General features: G+C 52.8%; 7 protein-coding genes across 7 annotated transcripts; 5 read left to right on the plus strand and 2 right to left on the minus strand.

The window, feature by feature from the left end:
* Window positions 1-90: 90 nt before the first annotated feature.
* Window positions 91-1,264, minus strand: TRIREDRAFT_22564 (uncharacterized protein; the record flags this gene model as incomplete). The annotated part of the gene is made up of 3 exons (XM_006966147.1): window positions 845-1,264; window positions 604-680; window positions 91-507 (listed from the first exon to the last, which is right to left on the minus strand). The coding sequence occupies exons 1-3, from the start codon at window positions 963-965 to the stop codon at window positions 91-93; spliced, it is 615 nt and encodes a 204-aa protein (XP_006966209.1). The 5' UTR covers window positions 966-1,264.
* Window positions 1,265-5,749: 4,485 nt separating this feature from the next.
* TRIREDRAFT_63717 (uncharacterized protein) lies at window positions 5,750-7,471 on the plus strand (the record flags this gene model as incomplete). The annotated part of the gene is made up of 2 exons (XM_006966188.1): window positions 5,750-6,014; window positions 6,081-7,471. 2 exons carry the CDS (start codon window positions 5,750-5,752, stop codon window positions 7,469-7,471), a joined length of 1,656 nt encoding a protein of 551 aa, XP_006966250.1.
* A 1,896-nt stretch (window positions 7,472-9,367) lies between these two features.
* Window positions 9,368-10,136, plus strand: TRIREDRAFT_122374 (uncharacterized protein; the record flags this gene model as incomplete). The annotated part of the gene is made up of 4 exons (XM_006966189.1): window positions 9,368-9,451; window positions 9,540-9,625; window positions 9,702-9,770; window positions 9,849-10,136. The coding sequence occupies 4 exons, from the start codon at window positions 9,368-9,370 to the stop codon at window positions 9,970-9,972; spliced, it is 363 nt and encodes a 120-aa protein (XP_006966251.1). The 3' UTR covers window positions 9,973-10,136.
* A 1,653-nt stretch (window positions 10,137-11,789) lies between these two features.
* TRIREDRAFT_122375 (uncharacterized protein) lies at window positions 11,790-12,701 on the plus strand. The gene is made up of 4 exons (XM_006966190.1): window positions 11,790-11,896; window positions 11,973-12,058; window positions 12,202-12,273; window positions 12,378-12,701. Exons 1-4 carry the CDS (start codon window positions 11,816-11,818, stop codon window positions 12,502-12,504), a joined length of 366 nt encoding a protein of 121 aa, XP_006966252.1. The 5' UTR covers window positions 11,790-11,815; the 3' UTR covers window positions 12,505-12,701.
* A 3,023-nt stretch (window positions 12,702-15,724) lies between these two features.
* On the plus strand, window positions 15,725-16,311 carry TRIREDRAFT_108418 (uncharacterized protein; the record flags this gene model as incomplete). The annotated part of the gene is made up of 2 exons (XM_006966191.1): window positions 15,725-15,898; window positions 15,931-16,311. The coding sequence occupies 2 exons, from the start codon at window positions 15,725-15,727 to the stop codon at window positions 16,309-16,311; spliced, it is 555 nt and encodes a 184-aa protein (XP_006966253.1).
* A 162-nt stretch (window positions 16,312-16,473) lies between these two features.
* Window positions 16,474-19,658, minus strand: TRIREDRAFT_108419 (uncharacterized protein; the record flags this gene model as incomplete). Its single annotated transcript, XM_006966309.1, has 11 exons — window positions 16,474-16,665; window positions 16,844-17,192; window positions 17,231-17,457; window positions 17,602-17,772; window positions 18,109-18,136; window positions 18,267-18,294; window positions 18,387-18,679; window positions 18,714-18,958; window positions 19,195-19,292; window positions 19,380-19,459; window positions 19,513-19,658. The coding sequence occupies 11 exons, from the start codon at window positions 19,656-19,658 to the stop codon at window positions 16,474-16,476; spliced, it is 1,857 nt and encodes a 618-aa protein (XP_006966371.1).
* Window positions 19,659-19,903: 245 nt separating this feature from the next.
* On the plus strand, window positions 19,904-21,309 carry TRIREDRAFT_122376 (uncharacterized protein; the record flags this gene model as incomplete). Its single annotated transcript, XM_006966192.1, has 2 exons — window positions 19,904-19,987; window positions 20,128-21,309. Exon 2 carries the CDS (start codon window positions 20,524-20,526, stop codon window positions 21,307-21,309), a length of 786 nt encoding a protein of 261 aa, XP_006966254.1. The 5' UTR covers window positions 19,904-19,987; window positions 20,128-20,523.
* Window positions 21,310-22,900: the final 1,591 nt, after the last annotated feature.

The following is a 22,900-nucleotide window of genomic DNA, read 5'->3' on the forward strand; positions in this document are numbered from 1 at the left end:
CTCCTCCACAGAGTGCATACCATTACCGGGGGACTGGGGTCGATAGACCAATCAGCCAGCAGCTCAGCTTCAAAACACCTCTCAGCTCATCTAGAGCATGTAGGCCATGATACCGGCAGCGATGGCAAAGGCACCAGAGCCAGCAGGGCCCAGGGTAGCAGCAGCGAAGCCGCTGGAGGTGGTCGACTGGGCGGCGCTGCTGGCAGTCTGGGCGCCAGTGGTTGTCGCGGCATGGTGAGTAGAGGCAGCCTTGGTGGTGGCAGTGGCGGCCGCGGTGCTCTGGTCCTCGGCGCTGCTGATCTCGGCGGCGGTGGGAGGGTTTTGGGTGGCGCACAGCTTCTGGATGTTATTCTTGCAGGCACGCTGACCGTCCTGGTTGCCGGCGTTGGTCTGAATGCAGTTGGCGTAGAGCTGCTCGCAGATGAAGGTGGGCAGCGTCTGGGTGTAGTACTGGAGACCAGGAGCCGAGCTGTTGGAGGCGCACGTGCAGTCGTACTTGAGAGTAGCCTGTGACAAGACGAGCATGGATCAGCGCATGTTCCCTGTTCCGCCCATAATAATACCAGCAGATCGATCTGCGGCAACGATTGCGGACAAACCCACCTGGTCGCAGTCGTTGTCATCGGCGTTGTTGTCGCAAAGAACCTGGCAGGTGTTGGTCTGGGCCTGGCACCAAACGGCTAAAGGCGAAGAAAAAAAAAAGAAAATTGTTAGCAAACGCTTCTTGGGCCGAAATCGCAACAAACAAAGCCTAGATCTCTGCTCCGGAGCTTTCGCGCAATTCTGCGCCAAAACACTCCGCCGCGAGGAGACACAGAGCCAGACAGTGAGAGCGTCTTCTTACCTCGCTGCTGCTGGGCAACAGTGTTGGGATCAATAGTCATGTTAAGAGAGCTCTTGTAGGTCGGGACCTGGGCCGACACCAGAGCAGCGGCGACGGCAACGAGAACAGCGGAGGATCGCATCTTGAGCGTCGGTTTGGGGGTATCAAGTTAAGAGATAATAAGAAAAAGAGGCAGGGCACAAAGACCGCAGACGAGGCAAAACTCCAAGAACGGGGGCAGAGGCTGCGAAACGCGAGGCGGGCGATGGGCGTCAGAGAAGACGGGCTATTATGCTGATGCTGAATGCGGATGCGGGTGATGGAGTTGTGAGAAGGAGGAAGAAAACAGCAGCCCCGGTCGGTCAAGGATTTTTTGTTCTCGGTTTACTGGGTCAAAGGCGGGAAGGGAGGGAGGAAAAAGGAAGAGCCAGAGGCTTGCCAGCTGTCAGGACCGTCAACCTAAATAAGAGAGAAAGGCGACGAGAAGAGCAAGGGCGAGGCCGACGAACAGACCATGGGAAAGCGGCAACGGTTTTTCTGGTTGCCCACTTTCAAGGTACGAGTACTGGTACAATCCGGGACATGCATGCACGGGGCCCAGTCCAAGTAACGTGGCTGGCATTTCCGGCATGGCCTTGGACCTCTATTCAGGTATTATTACTGTTTCGCCCTTTGTTTTCCTGCTCTTCTGCTCTGTCTTTCCTTCCTCGCCCAAAGTACCGCGGCCTCCATGCAAGTACCCCAAGTACCTCGAGTGACTTCAGGTACGCCAAGCCCCGAGCTGTCTGATAGGCCAGGACCCGCCAGGGCCAGACATGCGCCAGGGCACAGCCAATCAAAGGCCGCAATGGCTGCCACCAACGCCGAGTTGTCCGTGTCGACTAACGACCGTGGCCAGGGATGCTGGGCTTTTAGGTGCCTTTTGGAGCTGCTGGGAGAGGTGAGAAAAGGGCGGGGGTTTCCTGTCATGGTGGTGTGGGCGGCATCGTATGGGACAAGCGTGAAGGTACCTTTTGGAGGTGAAGAGGAGGAGGACGAGACTTGGCCGCTCTTCCGTTCGCTTAATGCGATTCCTCTCTTGCATGAGACGAAAGTACAGTACACTCGACGAGGGATTAGGTACTAAATAGCAGTAGTAGTACTGCAGCTGCTACGATGAATGGTGGCTTCGCGTGGCTGAAGCCTCGCTTCCTGCAGAGGGAGGACTGGGCGCCCGACGCATCTTGATGTCATGGATAAAGAAAGAAAGGCATCAAGAGAAGCGGGCAAACACCCAGCTGCGTTGCCGTGCTCTGTTCCACGTGGTTGAGCGCCGGTTCTGGACTCCTCTGTGCTTGACTGTCTGACTTGGGGCCTGTTTCCCAGGCTGCGCTGCGACGACCCTGTGCTGCCCTTTTTATTCCACGAGACGCGTTCCGGCGTTGCCATGGCGGCGACTCAACCACGAGTCCGACCTGGACTCGCCGTGGCATCGTGAGCCCACCACCCGCCAGAAAGCACAATGTCGTAATCGAGGCGGTCGCTGTCACGGCCCTATTCCGTATCCAGGATTGCGCGCCAAGGTGCCGGGAGTCTTAGTCCGCGGTCTAGTCGAGGCCTTTGCTTTTGGAGGTGCTGGCACTTCGAGCTAGCGGGATCATTTGTTCAGGGGGGACGATGTGGTGATGGCACGATAAGGACGACGCATTGCTTGGGTGGTTGGGAAAGGAATCGGACTGCTGTCGATTGACAACCGATTGCCGTCTAATGGGTCGCTCACTCTTGGCCCTCGACTCAGCCAAGACTCGAAAGGCTCATTCATCACCTCGGCTGTGAGAAACGGCGATGCTGCGGCATGCAGTTGTTGTGTGCGAGGCAACACGATGAAAAAGAAGGTTCGCTGTGGCACCCCCTCTCCGCCTCGTACAAGAAAGTCGTGCATGTGACCAGCGGACGGCGCACAGGAAACGGGCTGCCCTTCTGGTGTTGTTCGTCGTCCGCCGGCTCCCTCCGACTCTGATTGTTGCTCTTGGCAGAGACAGATCTGAGTCAACCATCTTCTGAAGGGGTTGTCGCCATACTATCCGTTGTCGCTGCGCATGAAGACCGTCAAGGTGCTCACCGCAGCCCTCAACATCACCACCAGTGTGTCACTGTCACTGTACTTGGAGCAACAGGCATACGACAACTTGAACTTCACCTTCAACACCACAAGGGCGTTCCACGGCCATGTAAACCCGCGCTCTGATCCTGCGTCGCCCGTACAAGTACAAGTACAAGTATTCCTCGGCTCCTGGACTAGGGCCACGCAACGTCGGCGTCGACGCCTCCCGCGGTTCTCACAACCAGCATCATTACTTTATAATGATGTACCATTCGCCGCCGACGCTCATCTCCTCTGCAATATCTTCTACCCGTGGAAAGGAAAATTCCTTGGAGCCGGATAGCCGCACAAGCGGATCGGGGAAGCCAGAAAAAAAAAACGACTCCCTTTTTTCTCTCATTGCCTGTGGCGGGAGCTTTCCATTTCGTTCCGTCCGCCAAAGAGGGATATAAAAAAAAAAAAAAAAAAAACGAAGCTTGCGTAGAGCTTCCGAGAGAGGCGGCCCTCGCCAATCAGACACGCCAATTGCGCCCCGCAACTCGTGCCGATTTCCCCTGGGCCACGCTTGGCGGTACCTGACAGGGGTCAGAGGTACTTCTGCACGGGCCCGCGGTACAAGCCACCCATCGTATCGCACCTCCCCCGGTCAAACTTCTGAGTCTTCTGATGTCTCCGACCATGGGTGTGAGAATGGACCTATCGCTGAAAAGGCCGATGAAACCTCCTCGATGCAGACAAGACACGACGCGACCAGACACGACCAGCCGAAGCACCACGGCACCACTCTTTCGCTTTCAGCCTGTATGGTGAAGTAGCTGGACTTGTACCACGATACCCAAGGGAGGAAGGTGCACCATCCAGAAGGTGAGATCTTCCCGTAGCTCATCTGGTACCTACGTAAGCACTCTTGTGAGCAGCCATCTCTGCATCTCCATCTCACAGTCGACTCCATCAGACGTCGATTTCCGACATGTGCGGGCGCCTCAACACCATCCTTCGGCCCTCGTCGATCCATCGCTGCACGATTGCGTGATGTCGCTTTTGTGATCGATGATCTTGATGATCGCTGGCACTTCCCTTTCGTCGAGTTCGCATGCCGGGGCTATTACTACTAATCTACCTTGCCTACCTACCTTACCTATACCTTATACTTCTATGTATTCCCTTGCACTACAGTCATCTTTGTGCTCGTGCTACGGCACACCAATCTGACGCCCGATATCCAATATTTGCCCGACCTTCCGCTGGGCTCCTATTCGACCATTGATAATCCCAAATTTGCAGCCGTCAACCAGTGTTTCGTGCCCACGCAGGTGTCCCTCATTCCGGCACTCGAGAGCCGAGCGAGCGGTTGAGCCCCCCCCTCCCTTCTTTGCCACTGCTCCGACCTGGCGGGCTCTACGGAGCACTGATGCTCGTCTCGAGGCTGGGCACATTTCGGTAATTTCAGACAAGACTCCCTTTTTCTCCTTGGTCCTCGCTCAGTCTCTTACTTTTATGTATGTCGTTCATCGTCGGCGTGCTGCGTGCGAGATCGGGCGCAGTCAGCTGGGCCCGGCGTCTCCCCCGCTCTCCCTATTCTCGACTACACGAGAGGGTCACGGGGTCAAAGAGGTCAACGCCAACCTTTTTCCTGCGTCGAGACTTTGCTGTCATGCAATTGACTCTTTGAGCACTTGTCCTCTGCTGGTTGACTTTTGGGGTATACCTGGTGGTTGAGGCTGAAGGGAGGAGATGTATACCTTGCATTCTGATGCCACTCTGTGTTCTGTTGTGTGATCCCTCATGATCCAAGGCTGGCTCCCCCTGACTCCGTCTTGCTGACTTGAGAGACGATACAAAGTCTGGCCATCCCTTCGACCCCGTTTGCCTCGGGACAGCGCCCCCCCTTAACGGTGAGCGTTTGGCCGCCCTGGCAAAGACGAGGCCTCTCTGTTCCATATCGCCAAATCTCTCTCCGCCTGCAAGATGCCGCTAGTCTCGGCCGCCAGCCGCCACAAAGCTCCACATTGTATTCAGATGAGCGGCCATTCCCGAGCTGCAGCTTATTGGAGTATGTGCTGACTCATCATACGGCATGACCTGGAGAAGTACATACTTACACCATCTAACATCTATTTAATGCATGCAAGTAATACATAAAAGTTCAAAGTTTGAAGTAATTCTAGGCTCATCCGAGTCACTAGAAGACGTATGCCTAGGTAATATAAGGTCAAACCTATCTACCACAGCGATCCTGGCGGTCGGTGAAAGGTAACACCTGATCTAGTGGACGGACCCTTTCTCAGCGCTATCGGAAGCGGTGCAACGCTTCGGTCATATTCACAACAATGAGGGCTCTTTGTTCTACAGTTTCCTCACACCGATGCAGGCAGCTCCCCATTCAAGACATGATTCAGTTGGGTCAATCTTCCCGTGGCCTAGCTTACGAATATCTGCAGCCGTCACTGGATGACCGCTGTGTATAGTATCTGATCAGCGGAATGGAAACCCTGTATCACGCTCAACTCCAGGGTAACCGTATCTCGGCGATCAAGCAAGGCGATAAGATAAGTAGCAGACACCCCTTTGGATACTGTGTAGCGCCATCGACGCCAAGCTTCCCGACGTGCATCTCGCCATGTCATTGCCAATCAAGCACATGCAGCCTGTTTGAGAAATACTGCCAAAACTGCCTGTGCCGCCATACTTCCAGCCTCCCCCCAACCATTTGCGCTCGGAAATCGAAGCCTGACGCCCACAGCCGCGCATCTCCTCCGTCTCCTCACCCTCTCCGGCCAGGCACAGATGCCTCCCGGCGCTCTGGCTCTGCCCTCCCCGCCTCCAGCCCACCAGCCGACGCGATGAATCGTCTGCCCACCGAGCTTATCGACGCCATCCTGCTGCACTGCGTCAACTCCGGCCCCAAGAATGCCGTCCTCGACCTCCGCCTCGTCTGCAAGGCCTTTGACCGCATCCTCAAGCCGTACGCATGCCGCACCCTCGAGCTCGAGTTCTCGCGCCTCAGCAAGACGAGCCGCCTTGGCCGGCCGCGGACGGATGCCCTGCAGACGGTGGGATACCACTGCAAGAGCCTCTACATTGACCTGATGGTTCTTCGCGACGAGAGTAAGGCGTTGCCCGGCGAGAGGGACCGCAAAGTGTGGTCGTGGTTTTGCTGACAAGCTCTCCCAGTGGAAGTCGACTTCCTCAACACAGTCTTTGCCCGCGTCCCCTGGATGATGGACTTCTGCCAGTCACTACAGAACCTCTACTGCATGGGCGAGATGTCCTTTACCGAGAAGGAATACTACCAGGCCGTCGAGGCGCTCCTCTTCAACTGCCGTGATATCGAGCGGCTGCGGCTGAGCCTGCCTTTCCAACTGGTGGGCCGACACTGCAACGCCGCCACCATCATCCTCGCCAACACCTTCAAGGCGCTGGCTTCGCGCCCGGAGGAGGACTCGGCCTCGATGAAGGTCCTGGTGTTGGAGAATGTCACCGATATCGCCGTCTGCCACCTGTGGATGAACCCCAGCGACGTGATGAACATCATGGCCACCGTGGCCGTCCTCAAGCACCTCGTTATTGCCCTCCGTCGGCACGAGACTGATCCGCCGCGCGTGAGCATGTTTGGGTCGTGCTTCTGGAACATCATCGAGCACGCGCAGCACCTCGAGACCTTGTGCATAATTGGCATGGAGCATGACGACAGGCCGCCTCGGGGACTGAAGCAGACCAGGTCCAACCAGATGGCCGTGGATGAGTGGAGGGCGCGGGTGCTGCCGCCGCCTCGGATCATGCTTGATAACCTGACGTGCCTGGAGCTGAAGCGAGTAGAGATCTCCCCGGACGTTTTTAGGCGGTTCACCGAGGAGTTTGGAGCCCTCATGGAGGAGCTGTATCTCAACGAGGTGTACCTGAAGACGGAACAGTCCCGCGATTGGAACTACAACTCGAAGAAGGTGCTGTGGGTTGGCATTGCAAACCAGCGGCCTGAAGAAGACGACCAGTGGATGGCCATGATGCTGCGCTGTACCATGCCCAACCTCCGCATCTGCCGAGCCTCGTTCCTTGCGTACGACCTATATATCCGAGACGAAATCGTCACCAGCCCAGACTTTGACCTCATTGACCCATGCGGCATGGCGCGTAGCCTGTCCCAGCGCTTTGTCGAAGTCGTGATGGGAATCCGTCAGCCTCCTACGCCGACCGGGGATCCCGTCGAGTACCTCCCCCAAGACTCTCGCGAGGACTACCTCCTTCAGCGACTCACGGATCGGCCCGACTATGTGCGGATCGTCGACTACGATACTAATGCATACCAGACTGCGGTGGAAAACACCACGTCAGGATGGCAGAAGAGCATCGACGGCGTGTTTACAAACTGCAACCCCAACACCCTCGATGAGCTGCACTACATTGCCGAGACGGCGTGCCAGGGCATGAATGAGATTCACCGACGACGCAACGAATGGACGGCGGGCAACAGCCTGGCCAACGAATATACGCACAACCTGTTGACGGCGGTGGATGATCCGTCCACCCAGTTAGAGTTTCTGACTGACGACCAACTTTTCGAATGATTTACTTATAATATCTTGATATTGCTACTATGGCAGGCTACGGGTTGCTTCTGCATGTTATTTGGCGTTGGAGGGGGGGCAAAGGCAGGCATAGGGATGGATAACACCGCATATTGTCGTTTACACTGCTCCATGCTGAAGCGGGAAAATGCAGTTGTTGATAGATTGGATTTGAACAGCAGCGCTGACTGCTGGATAATATTATACCGTCCGTTTGATTTGATGTCAATTCCACGTCTAAAGTGTTCCAAGCATGAGTTTGTGATTTATGATGGTGCTGTCGTCTGGGTAGATGAGTCTGAGTTATGGCTGGAAGGTTGCAAGTCAGTCGGACTATCTGTAGCTCGTCCATCAATGGTGACGGATGGTATCCCACGTAGGAGGAATTGGACTGGTTGCCGGCCCAGGCCACTGGATATGAAGATGCTGACTTGGACCCTGGCAGTATTACTGACATGATGATACCATGCGAGACCCGAAATATGTATATAAGTGTACAGATGACTCTCTTGTTGCTCTCAAGCTACGGGCTCTCTCGTCGTCTCTCTAACCCCCCGGGAATCGTCTCTACTCTTTGTGTCAAGTTCCAGCCTGAGCTGTACACTGAACATCAAGCGGGTACGATAACGTGGAATCCTTGAACGTACGACAATAGTTAAAATACTCTTGTACAATGAGCTCATCACAATCTACCTGCGACTTCCCCTTTACCCTTGTTTCCCTCGTTTCTAGCCGATACTATTGATGTTGAATGTTTGGGTTTGGGGATCGATCCTACCTTATGTTTAGAAAGGTTCAGAGTACTGCGAGAGCGAAACCGGGCAGAGTGATTTTTGTTTTGGACTTCCAGAGTCCTCTTGATCTGGGGAACCACGGAATCAAGTCGCTCTGTTGCAAGATTGTGCGTTTATTTCCTCCCTGATTAGAGGATGGGGACTTCTACGTTTTCGATATTCTATTTAAAGCGTGACACTGTCAATTGTCCAGAGCTGGCTGAATGCTTATTTAGATCCAGCTTGCCCTTTGGTCACGACAAACAAGGGAGCGGTTACAATAGCGTTGTGTATGCCTTGCCTTAGTCTGGACGCTTTCAGCTGATGCGGGCAAAAGGGCGAAGACGGACATCTTACAGTCTTGCTTGTCTATAACACACACACACACACAAGTCAACCATACAATAGGTACAAAAGAAAGCAGGGGTTGATGATTTAAAATAGAAATAGAAACGAAATGAAAAAACAAAAAGGCCCAGAGAAAGCAAGTTTTAAGACAGCTGCTAGTAGTAGTTAAGCAGGGCGCTGCATTCGTGTGCTATTTCTCACCTGGGTACCATTCACTCACTACCATACTAGATACTACTACTACCTAGGTACTACTAAATAGTAATGTCTCGGAAGTTGATCGGCTCTCCCTCCCTTTGCCCAACCCTCGATGCTAATGGCCGTTTGCACAGTAAAGCAGCGTCATGTGAAACACGATTTGCGGAGAGGAGAAAAACTAACTAAAACGAATAGTCACCTCAGCAGACGGCGATCCTTGCATATCAGGCACACGGTGTGCTTCTGCAATTGGATGAAAGCGGGAAAAAGAAAAGCAGGCTTTTTGTGGGATGCGCAAGAGGCCCCGTCTGAGGTGTCAAGTTATTCAGGTGTAAAGGTGTAAAGGTGCGGTGTGCTATATCTATTACTATACGTATGGTGTATAAGAAGCGAGGAGCAAGACTGTTATGCTTTTCCATTCTTTGGCGGATTCTGTGTTTCAACAGTCCATGACACTATCCCGACCTTGTTGCTCACGCGCTTCATTACCCATCCGCGTTCATCTAGGGATCTCGAAGATTGAGGACATTGAGTTACGAGCATTCTATTCGTTCGACCTCTCCAGTGGCCTACAGTCATGCTTCTGTCTAACCTACTCCCTTTTATGCTGGCAACATGCGTTGTTGCTGCTCCAGTCGAAGACATTCCTGTGGCCCCTCTCGTCAGTTTCCTTTCCCCATCTCCCCTTCATCTGCTCTCAAGCACAGAGCAATGCAATGCCGTAGCCCTCTGCTAACAGAACGCAACAGGTGACGTTGTATCGTGAATTTGGCTGGACGGGGTCTCAGTTTGACGTCCGTGGTCTGGACACTTGCGTCAAAGTCGCCAACCCGCTGTATGCACAGTCTTCATTGTTTGCCATGGCATATGAGAGAGAGAGAGTGTGAGAATTGTCTGCTAATGGATTGCAGATATGGCCATGTTCTATCAGCAAAATTGTGGCCAGATTCCCCCGCTTCGAGACTCTGCACTCTCTACTCGTGAGTTTCATCCCACAAGACGACTGGTGTGTCCGTTTTCTCTGTCGACTAAAAGAACTGTTACCTTTGTTTCTCTAGGTCTAATAATTGCGATGCTGCCACCGCAATCCTATACGTAACCACCTCAAACAGCCCGGTCAATATCCGCCGCAACACCGACGTCCGATCGGTCCTCTGCAAGGATATGAAGAAGAAGAGATAGCTGCTTCACCTTGTACATACAAACTACCGCCCTGTGTATGTACAATTGAAGAAAGCAGATCGATTTTCGCTGCTATCAAAGGATGGGAATAGGGGGGGTGGAAAGGAAGCGATTGTGCATTGAGATATTATACACACCTCCTGAAATGACGGGAGACTTACGACAGAAAATGATGATATGATGCTCATGAAATGCTAGTAAATGTTGATTCAACGTTGACGTAGCTGATGACTTGGAGTGATCTGCAGTGCTGGGATATGGATTGGAGTAATCGCCGTCGTCATCGATTCTGCAAGCTGTACAGTATATATGTGTGTCTTCACACAACCGCTGCTAGTAGCACCAACAAGATCTCATAGTGTTATTACGCGAATCCCATAATTCGGCACTGCACTACTGGATAATGAAGAAAGAGGGAAACAATGCGATGATAATCCACCTAAGCCGGATGGTCCCCCAGATATCAAGTCTCGGGTATAACTGGCCCGTTCCCGGAGGCTCGCCGGACTATCCGTGATCATCTCCCGTCGAAAGGAGAGATATGCGAGCCAAGAGGGCAAGAGACTGCTGATCTGGAAGCATTTGATCGCATGATAGGCCCTCATTAGGCATGGACAGTCGCCGCACATTCCTGAGGGATAGACATTGTCTCTCCAAGGGGCGGTCTAACGTTGCCCGTATGGAGTACTACTTGTTGGCCCTCGTAGGTATTGCTTGTACATAGTACTGGAAACGGTCTGCTATGCACTTTGCTTCATAGAGGCCTTTGAATTTGCTCGGGGGCCTCTTTGACCTGTTCTCAAGACTACGATGTGTGCAAAGCGTCGTTGTATAGCAAGCAAGATATGTCTGATAACAGGCTCAAAGCTCCGTTCCCTGAGAGGATCTAGAGACTTCCGTATAACCGCGTAAATGGCATCTACTAATGCTCATGAAGCATCACTGCTCACCAATCTGTAGATGGCAAGTACCTGGCCATGCTGGGTTTGTATCGATCTGAGCAGTTTTGTGTGGCCTGCAGACAATACTCATGAGTTGCAGTTTCATGACGATGCACCCATCTCCTCGGCCTTGACTAATAGCGAGCGGTCGGAGCAATACAAGCTGTAATGCTCCAGACATGGGTGATGCTGGCAATATCATAATGTTTAGACAGGCCAAGGATTTCGCAACTCCGACTGGCCGATCTATAATCGCAAGTATCAACAGGCGGACGGTGTGAGAAATTCCTCGAGATGAGACAATGGAACAAAAAGTACTCATCACATGCTTCACTTGGCCTAGCATCTATGTCTTATGCCGCCCAACAGCCAAAAGTTCTAGATTCATGAACAATCTCTGGAGGCCGGAAGCGGTATGCACATAGTATATCGAACTCTTGATAGACCAACTTGATGTATATATAGGCGACAACTTTGAAGCTATGAGAGGGCATCGGTAGTTAACCAGATAGCCATGCTATAACAATAGGAGAGGTCAGTTAGGCTCTTTGTCTGTACATACAACACTGCTTGGAGATGTGCAGCAATCTGCAAAAGGACAACTGCAGAGTGTGTCGAGAACGCATTCCAGACAGGATGAGACAATCAGATGACATGTCTCTGGCGGGTGGCGGGCCGACGCCGTCTCACTCTCTCTACATTGAGACCATCTTACGATTGTAAGTATTAGACATCAAAATCGAGAGAGAATTAGTACGCAGGCTTCACGTATATATATAGCATATATATACACTCGTAGACGTGTGTGCTGAGATTGACCCCCTGAGCTTCTGATTGCAAATCCCCCCCCGAATCCTACAACTTGCCTGTATTTCCACCACAAGCCGTAGACAGTCGCAATCATGCATTTCACTCAGCTGCTCCCGTGCATCATTGCCTCTGCCTCGGTCGCAGTCGCCCAGCTCATCCCCGTCGGCCCTATCGTGAGTCTGCCTCTCTCTTCATGGGCCCGTTGCGAGGCAGACGATTATAGTGATCGCTAACGACAGGTCAATAAAGGCAACATTCTACACTGAGCCAGACTACCAGGGCAATTCCTTCATCGCTCTCCGAGTCGACAAGTGTCTTCAGCTGCCCCAGGGCATGTAAGTCCCCCCCATCATCTCCCATCCTCTTTTCGCCTGACGGCCGTAACCCATCAGCACCGTATCAACTCTGCTCCCGAGGTCAAAGACAGTCTCCTCCAGGGCAAATGATGTGCTAATCAATGCTCTTTACTCGTATAAAGCGTCGGAAACGTGAGCTCAGTCCAACTGCAGCAGTTCCCAAGCCCCTACTACGTCTCCTGCACCCTTTACAAGTGAGTTCAATTCTTGTCTCCCTCTCATCCTATCGGATATATACATCTCCCTCTTTCTGTCCCTTTTACTGACCCGGGGGGCTTTCTCCTTCTACTCTTTGCAGCGAGGATAACTGCCACAATCCGGCAGCTTCGGCCATCTACTACGCCATCTCAATATTCGACAACAACTACTTGCCTGATCACAACGTTCGATCGGTTTCTTGCGCGTTGACCCGGCTTTTCCCTTGATTGAAATGAGGAAGAAGTGGTCGGACTTATGGTGGAGGTGTTGTTCTAGATGAAACCAGGCAAAGGGACGACGCTGTTGCTTCAATCACGAGAAGCTGTATGGATGGGCATTCTGCATGATCTTATGATGATTGTTGAACTTCACTCTTAGAGGAGCAATTATACTCGAAACTACGAATCCCTGAAATATGCCCTTCGACTCAGCTTGATCCGGCTTGGACACTCTCCTGAAACCTTTGCAGCCACACCAGCAACTCATTTCATTGCTACACTTACATGCCAAGGCGAAGTCTAGACACATAAAGGAAAAAAAAAAAAGAGTACAGCATTTTAACTATGCGATGCAAAAAGAGAAAGTGGTGATTCCGCCCGGGCTCGAACCGGGGACCTTTTCGGTGGCGTTAAACGTGTTAACGAAATGTCATAACCAACTAGACCACGGAACCAATCGTCTTTCATGCTAACTTGTAGCCTATCCAATCTCATATCTCATGATTGCAACTGTCCGTGAAGCCTTGGCGGAGATGGGCATCTGTGTAAGTCGCAACAAACTTGGCAGCGAAGAACATAAGCCTTCTCTTCTCACCATTTCCAAGTTTCCCAAGCAAAAGTGCATGCCATATCTTCTCGTCGGATAAGTGACCACCTGCGTATCCTTCAGACCTCGCCTTCTCCAGCTGGCTGCCTCCCTCCTTGATTCGACCTGGAGCACGAGCGCAGCTTTTAGCATTCAACCAGATCCGACGCAGAGGAATCGAGCACACGGGCAAACTCTGTTGTTCTTTCCGTCTCCGATTACACGTCATATGAACACTTTTACAAGGATTCTCCCAAGAGCTGCTATAAGTTGTGCGCAAATTCGACACACCTCTTGACTCTGAGCGCACAACCTACATGGGAGACTGTACGTTTCGCCATGGTCTCGCCATATGAATAGCTTCATTGAGCTGAGCTGGGAGGGAGGCTATACGAGGTATGTACGATGGCGATGTGTATGAGCCAAGACGGGGTCAGCAGGACCGCCTAAAGGGGAATAAGCTGTGGTATGTGCCCAAGCTGAAGTGCAAAGCTCCGAAATGCCAACTCTTGCCCAGTCAGCTCATCACCTAGATTGAACACGATCTATTGTTGGCAGCTCTCGTTCGGTGGGCATTTCCCCCCGGATCTCACTCGGCCGTGAATGCTTATTCGTGCCACGAGCGATACTACGAGAGAGATGGCAATGCTAGCGTAAAGTGTAAACATGGACGATGGGACAAGTGAAGAAAAAAAAGGCTCGGAGAGTTGAGTGTTGCCGCGGTGAAGGATCGTGGTGAGCTTTCATTGGTAGGTCAGCGTCGTGTGGCTGATTGTGAAACGGACAGGCATCCTTGTTCGAGAACTTTGGGGTAGAGAGACGCATGAACAACTTAGTGATATCGGCCCGGAGTCTACGCTCTCTTCACTCCAAGTCGTTCTTTGACAAAGCACAAGGCTTATGATCAATCAGAAGAGGATTCTTCATGGGCTTCGGGGAGCGGGATGATGATGGCTCTACAACTAAACGAGACATGAAACGCTGAATGGCCGTGTCATCATGGCTCATCGATGAAGAGATGCTTGAACGGGCTTTCAATGGATTCACGAGGAGGTATAGCCTGATGCTTGCAGGTTGTTACTCTCTGAGAGGCCAAGTACTTACCAGCCAACGACTGCTTCGACGGAACCGTTTACAGCATGTCTTTCAGAGACCAATCGGAGATACGTATCCTGCAGAAGATCGGTCGAGCTGGCATATGAGTGCTTTGCTTGAGATTTAGGCAGCGAGGAGACACTCGCTCGTATCAACGGAGAGACCAACCCGGCTGATAGAGCCATTTGTGAACCATTGATGTAGAATGTTGTAATGCGATCCAAGCTGCACCCTTCTTTTCACATTAGCATAAGGAGGTGATATGGTTAGACTCGGAAACCCATCGCTTTGGAGCATTTGTTGGGGCAACTATACTCACATGAATAACCACTTGTCCGTCGTACAACAGAGCTGTCATTGCCAACAAGGCTGATGGAACGGTAATAGTCACACGAGTAGTCTCAACAGGATCCGTCCGTGCACCCGGCTAACGACAGCCTTTGCTCTACGATCTGTATGATGACGCTTGATACCGGCCAAGCGCTTCGTATCATAGGATTCGACTGCATGCAAAAGCGGCCGCAACCCTGCGTGCCGCATGGACGCTGCGGACATAGGAATCGAGGTCCGTCAGATCCGATACAGTATTAAAACGATACCGCCAGCGAATACACGACCCAAAAGTTATCAGCTCATCGAACGCACGGATAAAGAGCTCCTTTGGCTTCGGAGCAGACTCCGCGGACATGCGCCTATGCCGTCAAGATGCGGCGCTCCCAGATGCGTAGATGTCGCATTCGCGTGGTGAGACTATGGTGCACGACCCAGAGCCTCATCATGAGTCTTCAATCGATGGGCATGCATGAGTGGGGGAGCGCGGGCTGGCGACTGATATTAGGTGTCTATGAACGGGTGACTGACCTTTCGAGCAGTCCTGTCAGAGAACTGGTGCGAGGGAATATGAGATGCAGTACAGAGTACATACTTGAGATTATCGGCCGTCGTCATCATGGACTTCTGTCATGTTGAGCGTCCGTAAATCATTGCACGTCATTGGTCACGCACAATAGTAGGGTGTCGCAGATATAGTATGGTGCGGAACAGAGACGAAGCAGTTTGATTAAGCCCACAACGTGGGTTGAGCGATCTCTCTCTGTTGCTCGTCAATCTCTCAAGCACCGCACTGTGACAACCTGTTTGGCATAATATCATGCACACCGTTTTGCAAACTCTCTTTCAGCCCACCAAGCCTAAGAATCAGGATGGGCGGCGGAAGGGTTGCCGTCCGATCATAGCACCAGCCTTTCTTCTGTTTGATATGCTGCATATTGGAGCAAGGGTCAGCTGAACTTCCCTTGCAGAGACTGCACACGAGGGCCAGAGAAGTAGTCCTGGACGGTTCGAGTGAGACTCCGCTTGCCCCCCTCCAAGACTCTCGCACCAGACGTTTTGCCACAGTGAGAAAAGAGCAAGGGTGGGCATGAACGGATCGAAAGAAAGAAAAGAGAATCTCGCTAGAATTGGCGGTGAGCGTTAGAGAAGATTGCAGAAGGCTTTTCTGTCTCTGTTCTTCATGCGTGAGCTTACCACCCACTTGCTCCGTCTTCAATGTTCCTTTCTGGCTGTCCCCTGTCTGCGTGGTTGCTGTGCGCTCTCTTCACTCCGCACGTCATCATCTGGTGCGCTGCTCTCGACTCGGTAGAAGTCGAGCCCTCTCCACACTTTGGCTCAAGTGCTTCTTGGCCTCAGGTGGGAAGACAGGCAGACAAGACGACCGAGAAGGTAAGTGACCCGGTGAAACGAAACACCAGCAGCAGCAGCAGCCTGTGGCACATGATCGCATGGATCAAGGATGCACAACCAAGCTAGAAAAAGGTGCCTGGCCAGAGAGCAGTGGAGAAGCGGAGCCCCTGCTCGAAACAGCCTCGATCGTTCAAGCCACCTCGCGATGGACGGCCTCTCCCGTTGATACGCCAGCTCCACGCGGAATGCGAGGCCAGAGTTGCACCAGACCAGCCGGCAATCTCACTTCCCCTTCTCTTCGCTTCTTGTTGGCCGCGAAGATGCTTACCTGCAAAGCACGCGCATCTGCCGCCCCGAGCAGGCCGGGCCGGTGTTATTTTGCACCTCACAGGTTCCTCGCCCACCCTTGGCAAGATTGTGCTCAAGAAGATGGACAATCTTCCCAATCCTGACTGCTGGAGGAACGACGGGCATTGAGAGCATGTCAGCCGGACGTCAAGGATTGCAAGTGCGAAATACTGTAGCAGAACAATCATACCTAACTACATAGTCGTTTATGGACTCCGTACTGTACCTCCTCCACGATGCTGGGGTTCCGGAGTCCAAGCCCAGCACTAGAGTGAGGTGATGAGCGCGCCGAACCTCTCCCAGCCGCAGCCATTCAGAGCTAAAGGGAAGAAGCTCGCAATCCCGTCCAGCCCGTCTCGTCTCTGGAGCATCTCTCCTGAGCTGATCGACGGGAAAATCAGCCGTGGCGTTTGCAAGTGCTTCAGATTGCCTAGCGGCTCGAGTAGCTCGTCGTTAGTCTGTGCGGAGCAGCATGGAATTAGATGCCAGCTCACACGGCTGAAATATCAAACTGGGCGCCAAGTCAAAGTGCAAGCGCTATTACTGTACCTTCAGACCATTAGACGCCATTAAGCGTTCAGCCCGTGGTCATCTCGGCGCATTAGAAGCGCTAGCTTTCTTGACCATGGGGAATACCTTGGGCAATAACGCAGCTGCTTCCCGTTGAACAGCAGGGCTCTTCTTATCGACACGAGCGCCAGGGGAGGAATAAGCGAGCAGATGTACTTCATAGCTCGACACGAGCAGAAGGGCAATATCATCCGTTCTGAAGATTTTCAGATTGGGACGCTGGAAGAGCAATTGGCCGAGATAGTCTTCCCAAAATGACTTTCTGACTGAGCCCTTCATCTCATGCCACAGAGGCATCCCGTTCGTGTCTGGCAGAGGCTCATGAGGAGAGGTTTCTAAATGGACTGGCTTGACGCAATCGTATCCCACTTGCTCCTCGATTCGACCATCCAGCCCCAGCTGCGGGCGAGTCAGACTTTGAAGATCGCGAGCTCTTGGTGTATGTACTATTACTCATGAGCCCTTGCATATGCTTCCGGTTCTGCCGGCTTAGCAAACGTAGCTGCGAGGCGAGCCTTCTGAAAGGCGTGAGAAATGCACTTTCCAAGGTAAGCTTGATTGTTCCAGCAAGCAGTGCTTGCAGTGTCTCTTTGTGCTTCGTTGATGGTTAGCTTAGCACAGGCACCTAGTCGCCAACTCAAATCGAACAGAGACAGACTGGTAATTTGGCCATTCAGGGGCTATCACTGATCGTGTTGGTGTAAAAACCCAAGCACTTGCTCTTCCTTTCCCCCTTTCTGCCTCATCTGGCTCACACCGCCGAAGAGGCAAACCTTGACCCCAGATGGAGACGGCAAGATGGGTCGATGCATGTCCGAACTCACCTTGAGACCGACCTGCAGGCTCCATTTGAGCGACCGCTGGGATTTGGCAAGCCGAGAAAGTCCGAGCCGCCGTATCTGCTTTGCTTCGAGGACAGTCGAGACCTCTGCAGGCAAGTGTGCAATTGTCAGCGACGGGGAGATACTAGAAGGTGGGATTGGTGCTCGCCGAATCTGCAGTGAGCAGGTGTTGGGTTGCAGCGCATAGTGCTAGTGATGCTGGTGCTAGTAGGCGCATGCATTGCCGTCACGCATCGATGCAAGGGGGCAGAATTTGACCGAGACGAGTCGACGCAGGGCTGGGCAGGCTGTGGGCGACGGCTGTGGGCGGAAAGGCTGACGAATGCTGATTGCTTTGTCCGTGGCCGATTGCAGATGGATGAAGTTGAAGCTGTCGATATGGTGGTCTTCAAGTTGTTATCACGGGTAGCTTATCTGATAACAGGCAGATTACGGGCTTCAACCGAAGTTGGGAGGGAGGAATGCTTGTCGTTCCTTCCGATGCCGCACATGATCGTTGCGCATCTGGAGATTGTACCTATACAGCAGTCACGACATCAGCTGCACCAGGATCAATGATCAAGTACTGCGCAAATGGTAGCGCGATATCACTGAGACTCGGAACGTGCGGCTTCCAAGCGACGATGGTAGTGCTTGGCAGTACCTACTGACTATCTACTTGGTTCATCATTTGTCCTGTATTGATGTGAACAGAAGAAAAGACAAACTTGCAACTTGATCACAGGTTTCACCTCCACGAGGGCATCTGGTCGAAACTCGTCACATACCTGCTCCCGGATTGCCCGGCGGCCTGCTCTTTTTGGGGCTGGCCATCCGAGCCTTGGCCCAGATTTCCCTCAATCCTACTCTGGTCTTGGTCAGACAACTGCCGACCCAATGCGAGATTCTGTGCCTGGTTCCTGGCTGGCCCCAGCCGTGCCATTGATGCCGTGCAGACGATAGACGAACGTCGAGACGAGGCAGATCAGAGCGAAACGAGAAAAAGGACCGCGACCGGCCCTGCTGGAATGCGCCGTTCGTCGGGCCAAGCGTAATAGCTCTCGCCCAACAGCCAATCGAGCTGCGAGAGTTGCCAGAGCTGCTAGAGCTGCTACCCAGAGCTGCAGAGCTGCTCCTCAGAGCCTTCCCGTGACTGCGTGGCAAGGCGACATCCAACGGACTGGCAACCCTCGGCCGCCCTCGATCCGTCAATCCTCCAGATTCCCCCAACCAGAAGCCGCCGCCACGACGCTTCATCCCTCGCGCAGCCCTTTCGAGTCAGGACTGTGCTGTAGTGCCACTGACACGTCTGCTGCGAGATGCGCCACGTTTCCCTGCGCCATTGCCAGGGGTCGGGCGACTAAGGCGCAGAAAGACGTTATTCGAGACCCCACGCGTCTGCCAGCCCCTGATCATCCCCCAAAGGCGGACCCCAACCCGGCTCGGAGGGCCATGGCACCTGATGGCGAGCGACTCGTTCGCCAGGAGCTGCTGTTGCTGCTGTTAGAGGTAGAATGGGGGCGTCGACTAGCCGGTTGGAATGACGAGATTTGCCATGCACCCACCTCTGGCCATCCACACCCATTTCCCACGAACCATTTGGCTCAATGGCTGGATGGGCTTGAGGGGTTGCGTCCATGCAGACGTGCTTGCTGTGCCATGGCTCAATAGCTCAATAGCCTCGTCCGGGCTATCTGCAGAACGGTCAACAGCTCGGCACACTAGCAATTCTTCCACATCTCGCGCTGGCCACCCTCTACAGCCTTTCATCGCCACCGTACGGCTAGCCTCAGATTCAGATTGGAGCTCAAAGCTTCGACACGGCTGCTGCATTCTCCATACTCTCCAGATGCGGAGAGTTCTATTACCGGAACAATAGCCAATGCTCGACCAGGTGGAAGCATGTGTACATACTCGCACAGGAACAATCCGCCGTGAAGACTTTGAGCTGTTTTGCATTGAACCAGGGTCAGCGTGTGGATCGCTGGTGGGCTCGTTCCCACCCCCTGGACTCGCCTGCGCTCCTTGACACCATCCGCAGAAGGTGCAAGAGGTGTCATGGTCTCCAGTGGACGCACACTTGTACGGATTCCGTCTATGCTCCGTACTGTCTATACCGAGTACTGTACATCATACGAAGCCTTCCAGCTAGCATGAGCACCGTTCCAAGGTTGTCGGCAGATGCACGCACACCCGCGTGCGGCTCCATGATCTTGCACCTGGACAATCATATTAGTATCCCATCCACCCCTTCCTTCCTGCGACAGCCCCCCTCTTCCCCTCTGCTCCCTCTGCTTCTAGAGGAACCTGTGCTTGGGACGCCGCTTCCAAGTACTTGCTCTTTGTCAGGGCCTATTCGGGTTGGAATATGATTCTCGAGCCTTTGAGCGTGAGTTGATGAACCGCTGGCTTTGCATACCCTCATATGTCCGATCTTGTTTTGAAATATTCCCACGACATCTGGGAAAAGTTGTGAACATCGCAAAGAGAGAAGATTAAAAAAAAAGAGAGCTAATCGGTGGGCACCAGTTGCCGTTCGCTTCTGCTTCTTCTGCTTCTTGATCCTTCTTCAGCTATTAGAGGAAGGGAAGCCAATCGCTTTTTCTCCTTCATAGCTGGCTCGCCAAGCATTGCCTGCCGCTGTCACCCGAAGGACGGCACTGCTCTTGTGCTGGAAACAAAGCTCTCACTTGGACATTCTCAATCTCAGCATTGATTGGCCAATCCATACCGTCGTTAAGGAGAGGACGACCTTGAGGCCACAGGGATATCCGCACACTCGCTTTCCTGGACCAGAACACAAGATCGGAACATACATCGAGTCGTTCGAATGGACTTGTGATACCGGCATGTTTATGCCTTCCATCGAACCTTGACTCGGAAGTCTGCCTCTCACCCGCTGGAAGAACGACACAATCAGACGGCATGGCTTCATCTTTGTCACATTCAGACCTCACCATCATCTTGGCCACAGTCATTCCGGGCGTATTCGTGATTCTTCTGGGTGGCTTCATCTACTACCGGGTTCAACGACGCAAAGCTCGATTCCGTAACCGAGGGATTACGCCGATAGACGACGAGGAAATTGAGTCCTGGAAGGTTGACCGGAGACATACTGCTGGAAGCGACGAAAAGCCGCCACACTCCCCCGTTTTCACCGAGTCGAAACGAGCTCAACACAGCCACCATGCGAGCTCATCCATTGGCTCTGCCAAGTCCCCAGCCGTCATTGTATACCAGAATCGAATCTCGGATGAGCAGCCTCCCTTTTCCCCCGTCCGCGGGAAGATGAGCATCGATATCCCAGCGTCACCGGTTCTTGCCCGAGCGCCAAACTCTCGGCCGGGCCTAACAGACGAGACGGTCCGGGGCGACCAAGCCTACGTCAACATCAAGCGTGCTCCATCCGCCCGACTGTCCAAGGCCAACCCTCCTCGCCATGCTCGGACCAAGAGCTCACGGAGCACGCGAAGCAGCTTCGGCTCGAACGTGAGGCGTGACCAATGGTACGGCCATGCTTCAGAGCAAAACTCGCCTCGGCCATCTGCCGATATGTACACCAAGTCAGGGTCCCCCTCAGCCCGCAGGGCCACCATCTCGACGCCAGGAAGCCATGACACTTTCAGCTCTCGAGATGACGACTTTCCATTGACTGGTCTCTCACCACGACCAGCGGTGCTCAGGTCAGATATTGGACGGGCCATTGGCTGAATGGTCGTAGCAAGTCATGACCCGATGCAGTCTGAACACTCTGCTTGGGCTAGGATGACTTCCGGATAACAATTTGCTCCAGTCACTCGGATGGGCAGCAAAATATACGTTTCGACAGCCATGCGGAAAACGACAACGATGACTGTCTTACACACGCTTCTCGGGTGTAAGAGATGTTGTCTGTGGATCACCGCATTTACAAGTTACTTTTTTCACACACGTTTCCTTTCATTCTATCTCTCTTCTACTTCTTCTTCACCATTGCGAACTTTACTTCTACATACGCGGGTCTCATCACTCCTGCGGAGGATTCGTATGCCGGGCACCTTTGATCTCTTCATTGGCAAGCGACGACGAATGCAGGCTGAGCCTTTTTTTGTTAGCATGATTGATTTGATTAATGGATGACGGATATACCCAGTTTGTTTGGTTCTTTCTCTCATTTACCACCTGCGAGCGATGGACGCTGCCGGTGAGGCTTTCTTTTATACTTCCCAGCAGCTGGGGACATGGACACGGTGATGGAGGAGGTGGAGCAACTTGGAAACACGAGAAAAGTTGATTTTGGCCAGGGGGTGAGCTTGGACACGAGATTTCTCTCGATCTCCTTGAGCAGACTACCTTATGGCAGGGGGGAAAGTGAGTGAAGTGGAAGCGTCTTTGGAGCAAGTCGACTACACAACAGAATGCTATAGCCAAAATAACCACGACTTGACTACTCTGTACTTGAAAAAAAGTATAGCCAAATGCCTCACACAAATTCGGTCCACAGAGTGAATACCTAGGTAGATACTGGTTGGCAGTAGGTGAAGATGAATGATGTGTATTTCTTAGAAACGATGCTTGGTGGTTTTACCGAGCACCTCGTACAAGGTACCATTGGAGAGCGCGGGAGTAGACAGGCGGCTGCGGTATGGGGTACAAGCGCCCTGGTGCTCAAACCACTTAACGCGCCACGGCGGGGGGGCCACAAACGCGTCTAGCTCACCTTCTACCTTCTCGGCGCTTGTCCTTTCTTTTTCCCCGTCGGTTTTCTTCCGTCAAGCTCTCCGTATCAGAAGATCGTCAAGCCCATCATTGACGCAGAAACCGTTTCTCTACCTTACTATATTGTATCAATACACCCATTATCCGAGACGAAAAGGAGCAGCAGTAGCCCAGAGAACCACGCTTCTACCCTCGCTCACTTCTACGCCCTAGAGCCCCCCTTCATCTGAGGCGGAAGAAGAAAAAAAAAAAAACCCCCAACTACGAAAGTCGAGTCACGCTTTGAATATACGAAAGCTGCCCCGGTTGATTCGTCTCTTTTTACCGACTGCCTGGACCGCCTTTTTCACCGTGAATTACTGAGAGGTGCTGCGTTGGCCTTGTGTGCTTTTCCTGCTTGGAGAGGGCGCGTTGCGTGTCGATTCGACCTCCTTGAGGCTGGGTTAAGAGAAGCGGATATACCCTCACTCGGGGAGTTGGATCTGGACCATTCTACTTGGCTTCTTCTTGGTCCCTCCAAAGTCTTTCGAAAAACTCGCCGCCACTTTTTTTTTTTTCCAAGTCTGCTCGACTGATTCTTCTTCCCAAGGCTATACTTGAAGAG

The sequence above is a fragment of the Trichoderma reesei genome, assembly GCF_000167675.1.
Source record: "Trichoderma reesei QM6a unplaced genomic scaffold TRIREscaffold_12, whole genome shotgun sequence".
NCBI lineage: Eukaryota > Fungi > Ascomycota > Sordariomycetes > Hypocreales > Hypocreaceae > Trichoderma > Trichoderma reesei.

Coding starts and splice junctions, on each gene's coding strand:
- TRIREDRAFT_122375 (XM_006966190.1), top strand. CDS start 11,816: ATGCATTTCACTCAGCTGCTCCCGTGCATCATTGCCTCTGCCTCGGTC. Junction 11,897..11,972: donor TCATCCCCGTCGGCCCTATC/GTGAGTCTGCCT, acceptor AGGTCAATAAAG/GCAACATTCTACACTGAGCC. Junction 12,059..12,201: donor CTTCAGCTGCCCCAGGGCAT/GTAAGTCCCCCC, acceptor ACTCGTATAAAG/CGTCGGAAACGTGAGCTCAG.